The sequence below is a fragment of the Chlorocebus sabaeus genome, chromosome 25 (assembly GCF_047675955.1).
Source record: "Chlorocebus sabaeus isolate Y175 chromosome 25, mChlSab1.0.hap1, whole genome shotgun sequence".
Lineage (NCBI taxonomy): Eukaryota > Metazoa > Chordata > Mammalia > Primates > Cercopithecidae > Chlorocebus > Chlorocebus sabaeus.
In genome coordinates, this window is record NC_132928.1 from 24650863 (window position 1) to 24666051 (window position 15189).

Here is a 15189-nt window from a genome sequence, read left to right on the forward strand (position 1 = left end):
TGGTCAGACCATGCAAATCAACCCTCCCTGTTTTCTTTTACTGAAGAGCTTAGCTAGGGTGACTTCTGCCAGGAAGTGCCCTTGCAATAGCATCACTGCAGAAGCCAAAGGGCTAGACAGGAGGAGAGCAGACATCAGGCCTTCTCTCAGTACTAAGTCTACTGGAGGAGAGGAGTCACCGACCCCTCAGGATGGGGGGACTGGCACCAGGTGATGCAAACATTCTGCTGACATCACACCTGGAAGTAAGATGGTTAGGGAAGGCTCATGGGGTTGTCCCCCTTGTATGTTCCCATTTTCTTTTAGTACCATAACCAAAAGTAAACCTGTAAGTGAAACAGACCAATGCTGGGTTCAATGGCTCTGTCAAGTAGAGAGGGGACAGTGGTGGCAGGTGGTGATTCTTCTATGGGGAAGATGTCACAGCCTCAGCCTCAGGGCCTCAAGAGCACTGAACAGTGGCTTTATGGTATGGTGTCAGCCGAGACTCACAAAGCTCCCATGCTGTCAGATCCTAACATTCCCTAATAGAAGACTGGAGTCTCTGTGATAACTCAGACTCTTATCTCACTAATTAATACAAGCAACAGCCAAACAAAGAGGCTTCTCAAACAAAGGGATCATCAATCTGTGCTGGAACCCAGAGTTTCCTGATAGGTAACTAGCTGGGATTAGGAGACTTTGGAATCAGATACACCCATGTGCTATGTGGGGCAAGGTGGTTCCCCTTCTGAGCTTCCATTTTCTCAGTGTAATGGGAACAATAACGTCCAGTCAGGGTTGCGATGAGTCAACGAGATGACAAAGTCAAGCATCTAGGACAGTTGCTGATACAGAGTAGGTGTCCAATCAATTGCATGTCCCATAGCCTTCTTGCTATTCTGTAGATGCAGGCACACATAGTGAATGAGACCCCAGAGGGTCTGTTAGGACATGAGTCAGTGGGTTAACATTATAGCTTAGCCCTGCCACTTTGGAAATGAATTCTTATACAACCATTTATCTGTACAACACTAGCATTTACAGGGCCACTTCTCTACGACTACTTAAATCACCCTATTAAGTGGGCATTAGTATCCTCATTTTACAACTGAGAAAATGAAAGCTAAGGAAGGTTGAACAGTTTGTGCTAGTCACTTTAGCCCCAGTCTTCTGATCCCTAATTCAGTCTCTGCCCCTACCCACCGCCACCAGAATAATCATCCATTTGGTATATATTTACTGAAAGCTGACTTAGTTCCAGGCACTGGACACCCACTTAGAGTCGCTATTCCAAGAGTAGAGCTAGCCTGTTCTAAGCCAGCCACATTCTTTGATCCCTCATGGGTGATGGTGGATCTACAGGAGTGGTGGCCAGGGCCACCAGTGCAGGTGGTAGTTATGGCACCAAGTGACAGAGCCATTGGCATCATGTTGTAGTCAACTGAAAGAACCACTCACACATCAGAGAACTACTACTACTGCGGTGCAGGTGTTAGTAATATGTTGTAAGACACTCTCTGACCTCAAGCCACTTACAGTCTCTAGTTGTATGGAAGATATAGCCAGGTGAAAAGCACAGCAGAAGGAGGAGAAAAACTGTCCGGTGGTTCTCAGATTGGGCTATATAGTAGAATTACCTGGAAGGCTTTACAACATCCCAGTACCTAGACCCAACCCTCAGAGATTGCAATTTATTTGGTACAGGTGGGTCTCAGGTATTGGCATATTGTAAGATCTCCCCAAGTGATGTTACCATGTTGGCAGGGTTGAGAACCCATGTTTAGGGCCTTGTACATCAAAGCGCAGTTTGCAGACTGGCAGTGCTGGCATTACCTGGGACCTTGTTGGAAATGCAGAATCTCAAACCCAATCCAGACCTGCTGATTCTGAATCAGCATTTTAACTGATTTTAACTGCATTTTAACAAGATCCCAGGTGATCTGTGTGCATGTGGAGGACTGAGGGGCACTACGTGGAAGGCGGTGAAGGGCAGACTCCTCCCTGCGAGTCAGCCAGAAAAGTCCTTCCCCAACCCCAGCTGGGATATGCAGCCCACCCACTCCCCACCAGGCAGGGCACACCCCAAGACAGTAGAGCCAGGGGCCTGGGTGATCATGGGGAGCCACATCACCAAGCTCTGCTTCTCTTGCTCCTCCAGAGCTGCACCTGGGGCTGCATCATGGGGCTCCATGTGCCAGAGCTGATGGAGACCCAACAAACCTCTTCTGTGACTAAAAGGAAGTCTGAGAGCAAGGCTGTGTCACCATTTAAGTGACAAAAAGAAAAACAAGTTTCTTCCCTTTCCACAGTCCTCTTCCTCAATGTCCCTACTCTCTTCAAAGTGCTCTTCACCATGGAAGAGGAGAGGTGAGCTCAGGACAGCCCTGCCTCCGTATAGCCCAGTGAGAGAGCAAGCTGCCTGACCAACCATAAAGGCAGCTCTGTTACTGCAGGCATGGAGGTGGCTGGTACCAGCTAAGCCATTCCCTCATGAAGGAGGGAATCCTTGAGAGGCCAGACAGGGACACGCATGTAATCTGGCCCCTCCAGCACCCTGCACCCCACCCGCAGCTCTGGATCCCTGCTACTGCCTTTGTCTTTGTTTTTCCCTATAAGTTTGTGTGTGTGTATGTGTGTGTGTTTCAAATGTGCCTGCCTTTGCTCTCCCATTAGACTGGGAGCAACCATCTTCAGCTCCTCCTTTGTCACTGCCTGCAGTACTGAGCACAGAGACTTATGCCCAGCAGGGGCTCAATAAATATTATTTGTATTCATGTGCACACATTTTCTAGGGGTCAAATCCACTGCTCCATGCTAACAAAGAGTGACTCACAAGCAGGCATTTATTAGGGATTACCATCAGCACATTGAGATTCTATTGGAGAAAACAAGAAGACAATAAGAAATACCTTCAAAAAGCATGCACTCTGGTTTAGGAAATCAGACTTATATATAGCAAGCCTAAGACCAGAGACACAGGAAATCAAGCATGTTTATGGTAAGGTTAGGCAGGCCTACGGAGGCTGGCATGTGCCAACACCATGGAAATTTTCTGCTCTAGTCTTTTGACAGATTATTATTACTTACCTCTTGCTTGGCATTTGTAAGCATTTATCACCCTTTGATACTTCTAACACTCACTCTTCCTTGGGGCAAAAATGGCTCAGAAAAACAAAAACAAAACAGAAAAAGGCTCACCTGTACCCCCACCCTGGGCCATGTCCACTACACCAGATAAACGGGATGACAGTAAAGATACACAGAGTTGCAATGGGAGATGGATCAGGACTGAGAACCTTTCCCTGCTGAGATGTCTGCAAACATCTGACACCACAGCATATTATTTGTACCCCACCTCAACCCACAGCCAGCTTTTCAGGGCCATAAAAACCACATAACTTTCCCATTCCAGGCTCCAAAAAGTCTTAGATCAGGTCCCTGAGACCCCAGTCAGAATGCAAGGAGCCTTCTCTCTGTCTTTGAATGGAAAACTTGCAGGGCATCATGTATGGTTGTTCTCATTTTGAAAACAAGAAAGTCAGGGCAAAACTCACAGCCAGACGCAGACTTCAGCTTGGATTCAGTATGGGGCTTTCTCCAACAATTTGTCAAACTTACCCCCACTCAAAAGTCCACTTTACTCTAAGTCAAAGAGACTTAGGTATGAGGATCAATAAGGAGATGTAAGTGGCAAAGGTCAAAGATTCTGACTCTGTAGAGCTGTGCAGTCCAATACAGTAGACTAGCCACATGTAGCGATTTAAATTTAATTTTAATTTAATTCAAAATTCAATTCTTCAGTCATATTAGCCACATTTCAAGTGCTCATGTACTTAGTGGCTTAATCATGTTAGAATGTGCAGATACAGAACATTTCCATCATCAAAGAAAGTTCTATTGGACAGCACTAATATAAAGCATTTAGATGTTTCATGTGAAGTAATGAGTAGGGTGTTCTGGGAAGTTCTGCTGTTCTCCCCTGGTTTGTTGGGGTAGGTTTTAGGTGTTCTGTGGAATGTTGAATAGTGGGTGTGCATTTTCATAATGAAAGAAGCAATGTGCTGGGATTCTCATGTAAACACAAACGTTCTAAGGCAACACTTACAAGGCTACAAATTGGGTCATCTTAGCATGTATACGTGGACACACAGTGTCTCCATACTTTTGCTTTCATCACAAGGACTATGAAGTCAGATACTGTAACTAGTTTACTTACAAAAAGCCCACATGCTGCCTAGTCCTAGCCAGAATCATTCTCTAGATCCCTTGGCTGGTTCTAAGCATTCCCCAGCTTTACTTTCCAACTCAGCATCACTGAAGAGAAAAATCTCTCAGGTCAGGTCAGCACTCTGGACAGCGACAAGCTCTTTCCTAGTGTATTTCAGCACCTCCCTCTGCCCCAAACGCCCCTTCAGAAGGAACTATCCCCTCAGAAACCACCAGGTGCCTGGAAAGGGACTTCCCACCCACTTCTTTTAACACCACAATCTTGTTGTCTTCAGAACAAGAGAATGTTCACCTATGAAGCTTCAAATACTCCTCACCAACTCCAAAAAAAGTCACTCCTCAGTTAGCACGCTAAGGTTCGCTACAGTCTGGCCTCAGACTGCTCCTTCCACTGTTCCAGCCTGGCCAATTCATCATGTCTGACCAAACTAGCTGTTTCCCTCTTCTAGTCCTTTGAGTGGGCACTCCTTTCCCCACCAGAAATGCCATTTTCTTATCTTTGCCTATTCAGGCCCTACCCATCTCTAGACGCCCAAGCCAACCCCCACTTCTCTTCAGAAGCTTCCCCAAAGACTTTAATTTACACTGATTTCCTCTGTTCTCTGACATCCCAAAGCACTTCTAGATTAGATCATGCTTTAGAAACTTAATTACCTACCAATCATCTTGTATCATTACCAGGTTCATATGTGGGTTTTGCCAGAACTAGCTTTTGCCAGCAACCAACCATGCAGCCATAAGTCAGTCATGCCACACTTCTGAGTCTTCATTTCTTGATTAGTAAAATAACTACCTTGAACTAAAACATTTCTAACATTTTTTTGAGTTGAGGATTCTCTCAGAGCAAGTTTCCACCAGAAGAGTGCAATGCACATAGTAGGGTCTTCAAATAATAACTGCAGATGCAATGAATATCTTACAAAAACAAAACCAGAGCACATCCCAGGGCTGAGGCCAGGCAGAGAATCCTGGTTTTAGCTCCCAATGTGGATGACAAAGGCTTCAATTCCACTCAGTGTGTGATGATAATCGGAAAGATATCTAGTTTCCGTCCTTACCTACGTCAGCATAGGAAAATCATCTATGGCCTTGGAGGCATTTTCCTCCATAAAGGCATTCACCTCCAACATGTGGAAAAATACCACACAATGGGTATTATAACAATGGGAGTGACAACAATGTCTTGCATATAAATTTCTCTTATATGGGTCAGCCAACACCTGACAGCAATGTACTAACTTCATTTACTAATTACACACAAGCCCAGACAGACTAGGAAAAGTAACAAGAAGCATAAACATTGGTGGTGCCCCCAAATAAAACTTTGGCTGGTCTCACAAATCAAGATGTTCCAAGGGTCCGGTGGCAGGGAGACAGACTTAAAATTTTACCTCAATATTATACTTCCTGTCAAAATGATAGATATCTATAATACCTCCTCATGATTAACATCCTGTTATTCTCAAATAATTTGGCTTATGGTCAACACACAGTAAGATATAGGGGAGATTCTTCCATCTTTGAACAAGAAAAAAGGCCTAGAAACATTTAATAACTTTTACATTGCAAACAAAGATAAAACTAGAAACAAACCTAGTTGGAACAATTCTACTAACATAGGCACCACACACACACACACACACACACACACACAGACACACATGCACACACATATCCAAATACACAACTCAGATAATTCTTAGTAATACAAAGAAAAGAGTGATGAAATTCTCTGACCCTGAAATTGGAGCTTTCACCAAATAGTTGTTTAAAATGCTACTGCCAAAGCAAATTGGCCAGCATCAGTAAAGAAAAAGGGAATTTCCATCACTGGGAAAAGTTCTTGGAATTGCTCTGCCAGCCATTTACTCTCATCCCAGAAAATCACAAGATCTGAGAACAAAACTTAGCATCTGGTCAATCCACTCCAGTTGGCCTAAACTGGATCCAGGAAAGGCCTAAACTGGCCTTCAGCATGAAGGCCAGAACTCTCCCATCCTAGGAGGCCTTTCCCAGAGCTAGGCATCCTTTGTGCTCAGAGAAGCAAAGCAGGGAGATGGCAGTGCAACCAGGTTAGAAGAGTAAAGACTAGCACTCAGGGTTCTCTATAATTTTGTCTCCATATACTGCTCCAGACACATCCCTCACTACTGAATTACATGCACCCGCCACCCAAACCATGTCATTTACCTTCATAAATCAAAGATCCTCTGCATAGTCCTGCCTTTGCACATGGTTTTTCTCTAGTAGTCTTGGAAGAAGTCTTCAAGTCTTGATATCTCAAGACCCATCGGCCAGGCGCTGTGGCTCACGCCTGTAATCTCAGCACTTTGGGAGGCTGAAGTGGGTGGATTACTTTAGGTCAGGAGTTCAAGACCAGCTTGACCAACATGGTGAAACCCCATCTCTACTAAAAATATAAAAATTAGTGGGGTGTGGTGGTGCACACCTGTAGTCCCAGCTACTTGGGAGGCTGAGGCAGGAGAATCACTTGACCTGGGAGGTAAAGGTTGCAAGGTTGCAGTGAGTCAAGATCGCACCACTGTACTCCAGCCTGGGTGACAGAACAAGACCCCGTCTCAAAAAAAAAAAAAAAAAAAAAGAGGCCCACTATGATCTTCTGTCAGCTTTCTAGCACTTACTTTCTGGAATTAGCAAATATTACTTATATTTGGACACCCATATCTTACCACCTATAGGGCAGGAGACAGCGTCTCATAAGCCTCCACATTGCTCCAGAAGAAGATGTGGTACCCCTGACCCAAATAGCAGGTGCTTGGTGATGATGATAAGAATAATCAGACCTTCTTAGGAGGTTCATCTGCCACCTAAAGTCAGAACTACGTATGAAGCTAAGTACGTGGGGCTGGGTGGGGCAAGCAGAAACAGGCCAAAAGGGAACTCACTTGGAGGACCACTGTCCACGCAGCCTTCCTCCAACTCTGGGTGCCAAGGACTTTTTTATTCTAGGACTGACTGGGAAATCCTTCCTTCCAACCCCTGAGCGGCTGATCCCAGGGTGTTTATCTCGTTAACTCTGTTTATTGTGATCCTGGTAAGAGGTTCTGAAGCTCTCCAAGCCCCTCTCTAATTAAATTCATTAGAACAGATTGGGGCTTTCTTTCTGGATCTCAGAAAAATTAACAACATGATTAGCATCATAATAAGGGGGAGAGGGGCTGCCAGGGAGGCCTTTCAGGAGGGGCCGGGCCAGTCTGGGAGGGGAGGCGTGAGGAGGAGCAGGTGAAGGAGGAGAAGGCAGATGCTAAGACAGCTGCTTCCTGGAGGAAGAGAGCAGCAGGAGCTGGGAGGGGATGATAGGGATGTGAGGGGATGACCCCACCATGCCCCAGGCACTCCAACTTTTTCATGGCCCTGCATGTGGGAGAGGAAAGCCAGGACAAGAAATTAATCAATGACATAAATCCCAAAAACACGGACTGTGGGACAGGAACTTGCAGCAATCTTCTAATTTTACAGAGAAAGAAATCCATTTAACAATGGGGCCAGAAGTTGAAGGCTCCTCACACCTGTTATGATGATGTCCTTTTCCTGCAAGACTTTGCTGCACGGACCAGGGAGAAGGTGGGGTGAGGGTAGAAGAGAACAGGTAGGATGAGGCAGGTCACTTCTTTCCCAGAGAATCTGAACCTAAGTTTTTGCTTATACACCTGATGATTCCTTCATCTAGAATACTCTCTGCTTCTCTTCCATATCCAAATTCTGCCAATTCTTCGAGACTCAGTTCCATTCCCACCACCTCTGTGTACAGCAGTTAGCATCTGATGAATATTTACTACCAGCTAAATATTACATTGGGCCTTTCACTATCCTCTCACATTTAATCTCTGTAACAGCCCTGCAAGGTTCATATTAATATCCCCATTTTGCAGATGAGCTGCAGCTATGCAGCTAGCAAGTGGAAGAAGCAGGGTCTGAACGTAGATCTGTCTGGTCGCAAAGGCTGAATGGTTTCTACTATGCCGTGTCACCTCCGTGACTCCAACAACTGAATCCAACTAACAGATCATGCTTTTCTTTGAAATTTTACTGTCCAGGGTCCGAGGCACCAATGAAGATTTAATTAGACCCTATATCGTCTTGTTCTCAAGGTGTTTTACATGTCTCAGTCTTATTTCTTCTATCTGAAAGCAGGAACCACATTTCTGTATCTTTCAGAATAAAGTAAGGCACTCTAAAATGCTTTTTAACTGAGCCCTTCTAACAGATTTTCCTAGAAAGCCTTGTGCATGTGGATAAAACATCTAGCTTTTTATTTTTCTACCTGGGTTGGGTGGTGGGGTGGGAGGTGGGGCTCAGTACAATATATGGGAGAGGAGCATAGGCTTTGAAGTCAAACAAATAAAGGTTTAGATTCTAGCTCTGCGACTCACCTGTTCTGTAATCTTCAAGAAGTAACAGCTTCTCTGAATCTGTCATTTTCTGTGAAACAAGGATCCTAACTATCTCATTTGTAGGTAACCCTTTCAGGATGAAATGAAATGATGCATAGAAAGCACAGAGTAGGGTGCCTAGCACATAGAAAGAACTTGATAATGATGACTATTGTTATTATGCCACTTTTATTTTTTCCAGCTTGCCTCAAGACCTAACGAAAAAAGAGTGGCCTAAGAGTTCTCAAGCTGGCATAATCTAACCAATATCCTGGGTCAGCAAAGCTGTGGAAGTGCCTACTCAAGCACCCAGCAGAACCATTAACTCCCAGGCCCTCTTCTGCAGTCCAGGGGCCAGGCCATATGCATCCAACATCTGCCCTTACAGTTAGGCCTGGGCCCTTGCAGCTAGGCCTGGGCCTTAGCTGGGCATTGTAAGTGTCCAAAGGTTTGTCATCAACTTGCTCAAGCCAAGGCAGGGGTCTGTCCAGACAGTTTGGTGCAATCACTTCAGATCCTACTGCCTACTATGACCCCTCAGCCATGCTCCTACAACGCCAGGAATTCATCTAACCTCAATTACAGCAGTTCTTGTGCTGAGTTTTAATTTCGTTTCATTTCTGTGTCTCCAACTTGACTTACACGCCCAATAGCTTGCACAGTTCCCAACAGATTCAAAGGTTCAGGACACATTGATGAAATGAACAAATACGGGTGTGTGGGTGAAAAGAGGGGCTACTCAGACAGATGAAACTGAGAGTCTCTCTCCTTAGCTAATTTCCCAGTTCAGCTATCAATATTTGTGGGAATCTGTGGTCAAGTGTACAGCTTCTAAGGACCTCTCCAGCTTACCAACAACTTCCCCTCCCCGTCAATGGCTCCCACCTGACTCTGGCCTTCCCATAATGCCAAATCCTTTCACACACAGCAGGGCTCACAATATTTTTCCTTGCCTTGTGTCTGAGCATATACCTGTGCGTCTTCCCTACACACAGATAGCTCCCAGAGCCTCTTTCCTCTGACTCACTGACACCAAGCATATCCAGCCACACTTTACCCCTAAAATCCAAGAGCTTAGAAGATGGGATTGGGAGAGTCAAGCAGCCTTGAACTCATTGCAGAGCTCCCTCTGGTTATTCCCCTATCAGGTTGTAGCTGCATCTAGCTGGGTTCAGCTACACACAGAACATCCCCCCTCCAGCCCTTCATGCTGGGGATCTGACAACACCTTGAACCTCATCTTGTCCCCTACCTTTTTCCTGACAGTCAACTTCAGGGTCAGCCCTGAGCTACCATCCAGGATAGCATCAGCCAAGCCCTCTTCATAGCTGTGGAGGACAGGGTGCTGATACCACCGGAATTAAAGATCTGGCTGTGTAACATCCCTATCCAGGTGCTCTTGCTCAAGCTTATCTATGTTATTTGTCTGATCACCTGTCTTCCTCTTCCATTGCCCAGGAGCTCGGAGAGATTGGACCCTGGCTTACTTTTCATCTCTATGGTCTCAGCACCTAGCAGAGCACCACACTGTAGGGATTAATGGATCTTCGTTAAATGAGTAAATATGAAACTGGCCTTATGTTCCTCTCACTTCTCCCCTCCCCACCCCAAACATCACCCCAGTCAAACAGACTGAGAACTGAATTTTTCTGCTTCTCCCTCTCTGATTTCCTAAGAATTTCTTTTTCTAAAGACAAAGGGATGATTCTCACACCACAGCTCCTGCATGATCTTGAAGATCTCAGAGTGCCTCTGGCCTCCAAAAAAGCATGAGGGAGAAGAGTGGAGCCAGAGGTAGGAAACAAGTTGCAATAGACTGATCAGAGCCTTGGTATCCTGTCTCTCACTCACCACAGAAATCAGACCCTTCTCTGACCCACCTACCTCAGAAATGCAAAGCCAGAACCCCACCCCCAGCTCTCAGTCACCTCTTCAATGTGTGCCTGAAAGAACCAGCCCTTGTGAATGCAGCCAGTTCAGCCCACAGGGAGCTGGCTAGGTACAATTGGAAGGTCTTGCTCCGGCTCTCTGGGGAGCTGGCTCCTCCCTCCGTGTGCCTTCGTTTATTTCTCCGTAGTCTTTCTGATGCCAAACAAGGGGGTGAGGGGTGAGATTCATTGCACAAAACTGGGAAATATGTACATGGTTATCAGAATCCCCCACTTCACCTGAGCTCCAATCAAGCATTTCAACATCAGAATCTTAACCCAATCAGCTCTCAACAACGGCTGCAGGTGATGCTTTCTCCCTGTACCAGGAAAAGCTGGCAGCCCTGAGGCACTGATGCCAGGGAAAGCTTCCAGCCCCACCCCCACTCATGCTGGAGAGGGGACGGAGAAGGGTGACAAAGCAAGGGGCAGCCAGTCCCAGCAGCACATCCCCTTGCCGGCACTGCCTGAGGCCCATTCAGAGTTTACTGCATAGGAGCTGAAGGAGTCCAACCACTTGGATTCCTAAAGTGAGAAAGCCTTGCAGAGAAGGGACAGGGTCTGTCTGCAATTTGCTCTTAATGCCCCAATTTAAGCCTCTGGGTTTCGTCTGAGGCCCCCAAGACAGGAATTGGGCTGCCATTCCGTTTCACAGTGGCAACCACAATTTCTGGGGCTAAGTGGGAGTGAGCCTCTTTCCTTATTGGCAGCATAATTCTCTCTCTCTCTCTCTACACACACACACACACACACACACACACACACACACACACACACACACACACACACCCCTTCAGCTGAATCCAAAGACAAGGGGAGAAATTACTCCCTCCGAAGTGCCAGCTCAGTCAAGACAAAAGGTGAAATGTATTAGCTGCTTAGCAGGCCCCTGATCTCCTTCAGTTCTTCCTGCAATGCAATTCCACCACATCCAATCATCCCCAAACCAGAAGGATAGATCTCTGCCTGCCTTCCTCCACTGCCCCCACCTCACAGTTGGTATGGCCCCTATCCCCACACACTTCCAATCTTCACACACATTTTCCCTGGGCTATTCTCCTATTGCTTTAAGTTCTGTGGGCTCTGAGCCTGGCTTTGGATCCACACAATTAAACTCCTGTCTAACCAGGTCTCAAAGCCCTGTGGCTTGCCCTTGCCTTGCTGGAGATTTGATTGCGGCCCAGCAGGGCCCAGCACATTTCCAAGGGTAGATGAGACATATTAGGCCCTCATGCCAGTGACACAGGCAGGGAGAAAAGGCGTATTGTCGTCCTCTCCCCCACACTGAGGGAGGAGGCATCTCTGCTCAACACACACATACGCATGTGCACACACACACCACATGCCAAAATGCCAAGGAAGGAGTCAGGAGCAGAACCTGGCTCGGGACAGGATGGGGGCTGCCATGGGGACCAGATTCTAGGTGATTCAGCACTCTGCCCACTCTTGGCCCAGCCCATGGGCCACACTCATGACAGCTCCAGATGCCAAAGTGCTGACTTGGAGGCTGAAGCAGAATCTTTTCTAAAATCCAAAATTCTCCAGCCCTCCAGCAGGGCTCCTCGTTCAGGCCCTTACATCAGGGCTCAGGCCAAGCCCTAGGAGTCTGCTCAGTCATTCCCCTGGACCCTGCCCCTTCCCCATCCTAGTTTCCCAATGCCTAGCACCCCCTCCCCCAATTCATCTAGGAAACAAACCTGAACAGCCAGAGGACGGGGGCAGCTGCATGGCTGGAGAGGAACATAAGAGAGAGGCCTACTAACCCCCAGCATTCTTCTTCCCCAAGCCACAAATAGGATCAAATACGCAGAAAGGGGTTATATTCCACAACTGAGATCCCCATGCAGGGAAGGAGGGTCCAGGGACCACTGAGGGAGGGCTGGGTACAGGCTGTGTGGCTCCATACAGCACCAGGAAGGGCAGTGAGGAAAGGTGACGGGTGTCAGGCCAGCTAACAGCCAAAGAGGGAGAAGGCGGGGTTCTTGAGAGGGACTGTGATGCGGGAGGACACCAAGAGGCAGCTGGGAAGGGGCTGGGACAGGGCGTGCACAGGGGAACTGGGGGAGGACAGGAACTGTGAGGGAGCGAATGGAGAGACAGGACACCAACTGGTAGGGGCATGAGATGGGTAAGAGAATAGGGGAGGCAAGAAGGGGCTGATGTGTGCGGTAGGAAAAATAGGAGGCATGGGGTCATCCAAAGTGGGGTGTCGAGGTAAACAGAAGTACAAGGGCAGGCAGGGCTCACGGACGAGGCGGGGACAGAGAGGAAAGGGAAACGGTTGAGGATGCGGGAAGGGGGAGGGGACGCGGCCAACGAGATAGAAAGGGTGTTGGGGTGGGCAAGGGGCTGGTAGTTGGACGGGGATGGGGTGGGTATATGGACAGAATCGGATGGATTCGGGGCAGGTGACAGTGTGGAGAGGGGAAGGGATGGGAATGTGGACGGAGGGGGAGGGGGACAGGTCAGGGGATGGAGACAGAGAGAGGAGGGCGGGAACAAGGGGGTGTCGCTAGGTGGGTTTCCATGACTCTCCACCCCCATCTCTCCGGTATTCGCGCTCGCCTACCTCCAAGAGCTCGGGCTCCGGCCCTGGGCGCTGTCCGAGCTGTCCGCTGCCGGCGCCGCCACTTCCCCCGCGTCCCCTGCAGCGCCTCTCGCCGCCAGCCGCCGCATTAGGGCAGAGACCAGCCCGTGCGCGTCCCCGGGCGGCCGGCGCGCCCCCGACAGCCTGCGTGCGCGCCCCCACGCCCCTCCCTTCGCGCGCCGAGCGGCCGCGGAGTGGGGACTAGGACAGAGGCGGAGGGAAGGATGCTCCGGACGCAGCCCCGCCTGGCGCGCTGGGGAGCGGGTGCGCAGAGCCAGGGCTGGAAAAAAAAAACAAACTTCCTTTCTCTTTTCACCTGAGCTCTCTTTGCAGGCTCGCCTTGGGAGGGATAACAACTCGTCTCCCCCGTTTCCGTTCGCTGAGCACCTACTACGTGCACAACACACAGGAGGAGGTACGCTGAAGCCCCAGCAGGATCGCGTGTCTGTCCCTCCACCACAGACTGTGACTTGAGGGAGCAGGAAGTTGCCGGACAGCTTGTGTTCTCAGGGCCTAGCACAGAAACTTGTTTGTGGTAAACTCTCCAGTAACGTTTGTTGATTGGCAAGTCGTTGGATCCTGATTGGGGGATGTGAGAGGTTGTGACTACTATTAACAGTGCGGGGCTTTCTTTTAAAAATGGGAGATTTCCTCTGTCCTAGGGGGACTCAGGCCTCAGTCTTGGCTGGAGAACTATCTGACATGATAGCAAGACGTTTCTCTGTGGACCTCAGTTTCTACAACTGAACCATGAAAAGTTGATTGGGTGGTCGCCCAAGGTCTCTTCTAGCTCTGACATGAAGACTGCGTTAGGTCCTGGCTAATGTGCACAGGACCTGAGCTCAGAATTATCACCTGAAATAGTGGAACGATCCCAATTAGGGAATCATAGAATCTTAGTCTTGGAAGAGTACTTGGAAGCTTCTAGTTCAACTCCTCATGCAAAACCACAGTGCCCTGCAGCACCCCTCTGTGGCCCCATTCAAGGGCTAGTTGGGTTCCTTTCTCTGTGCTCATAGCTCCTACCCTGGCACCACTGTCCTTTATTCTGGATGAGAACACCAAAGTTCAAGGAACCTGCCCAAGTAATAATTGAAAGCCCGGATGCATCTGACAGTGCCTAGTTAAAACTACTTTGCTATTTTAAGATAGGCCCTAAGATTTTTAGATTTCACCAATACTAGAATCTTCTAATATGGTCAAGTTGAAGGATCACAGGATTTGCCAAGAAAGTCCTGGCTTACCAGCAGGGTGAACTTGGGCAGTTCACTTAACCTCTCTAAGTCTTCTTTTTCCCATCTGTAAAATGGGGTTAGAGTGAGCATCAATGAGATAAGGCACTGAACCAAAATGTTCTTTACAAATGTTAATTATTGTTCAGCCTTCCCTCCCCTTCATTATTTTTAAACAGCAAATACACGAAGACCTAGAGAGATAGAAGATCACACAGTGGTTTGGTGGTTGAAACTGAATTGGGACTCAAGTTTCATGGCCTTAGTATAAAGAAATTGAGTCTGGGCCTGAAGGGCGCATGGAGACCCCCAGAGGTCCTGAGGGTGAAGGTGTTTCCTTGGGCTCGGTGGTGTCCTAGAGCTGCAGGCAAGTCCTGATGGAGGGAGAGGCACCCCCTGCCAGTGATAGACTCTGGGGACTAAGAGGAGCCTAGGCACCTTGCAGGCTGTTCTGCTGCTGTGTCAGGAACAGACTCACTCAGGACCAAGGGCAGAAAGTGGTTGCTTTTTTTCTTTCCTGACATTTATCTGGCCTTCCTGCTTCTTTTTCTTCCCTGGGTTTGCACCTCTAGTTCTGGCTGGAACCCTCAGCAGGCATGGACTTTCAACCCAGACCCGAAACCCCACTCACTGTGTCCTCTGTCATAGTGAATGGCAAGTCACATGATTTTCACATTCCCTAGTGTCTCATTCCTCCCAATGAAATTCCATAAGCCCTGCCTCATCCTGGGCTCAGACCGAGAGAAAGCCCCAGGCATGAGTCTCAGGCACTTGAAGCCATCCTCTTCCACACTGGTCCCTAGGAAGTGTGGGGAAACTGGCAGATTCATGCATTACTG

General features: G+C 48.1%; 1 protein-coding gene across 21 annotated transcripts in view; it reads right to left on the reverse strand.

Annotated features, from left to right (window-relative positions):
• NFASC (neurofascin) overlaps nucleotides 1–13255 on the reverse strand; it is a 201247-nt gene extending 187992 nt beyond the window's left edge. For 5 of the 21 annotated variants that reach the window (XM_073011569.1, XM_007988786.3, XM_073011571.1 and 2 more), the window contains exon 1: nucleotides 13101–13253. In XM_073011569.1, the coding sequence (XP_072867670.1) occupies nucleotides 13101–13207 (107 nt within the window). In that variant the 5' untranslated portion in view covers nucleotides 13208–13253. Of the gene's footprint in view, nucleotides 1–12228; nucleotides 12422–13100 lie in introns of those variants that run through there. The other 16 variants (XM_007988788.3, XM_007988787.3, XM_007988785.3 and 13 more) reach the window with 9 other exon arrangements.
• Nucleotides 13256–15189: the final 1934 nt, after the last annotated feature.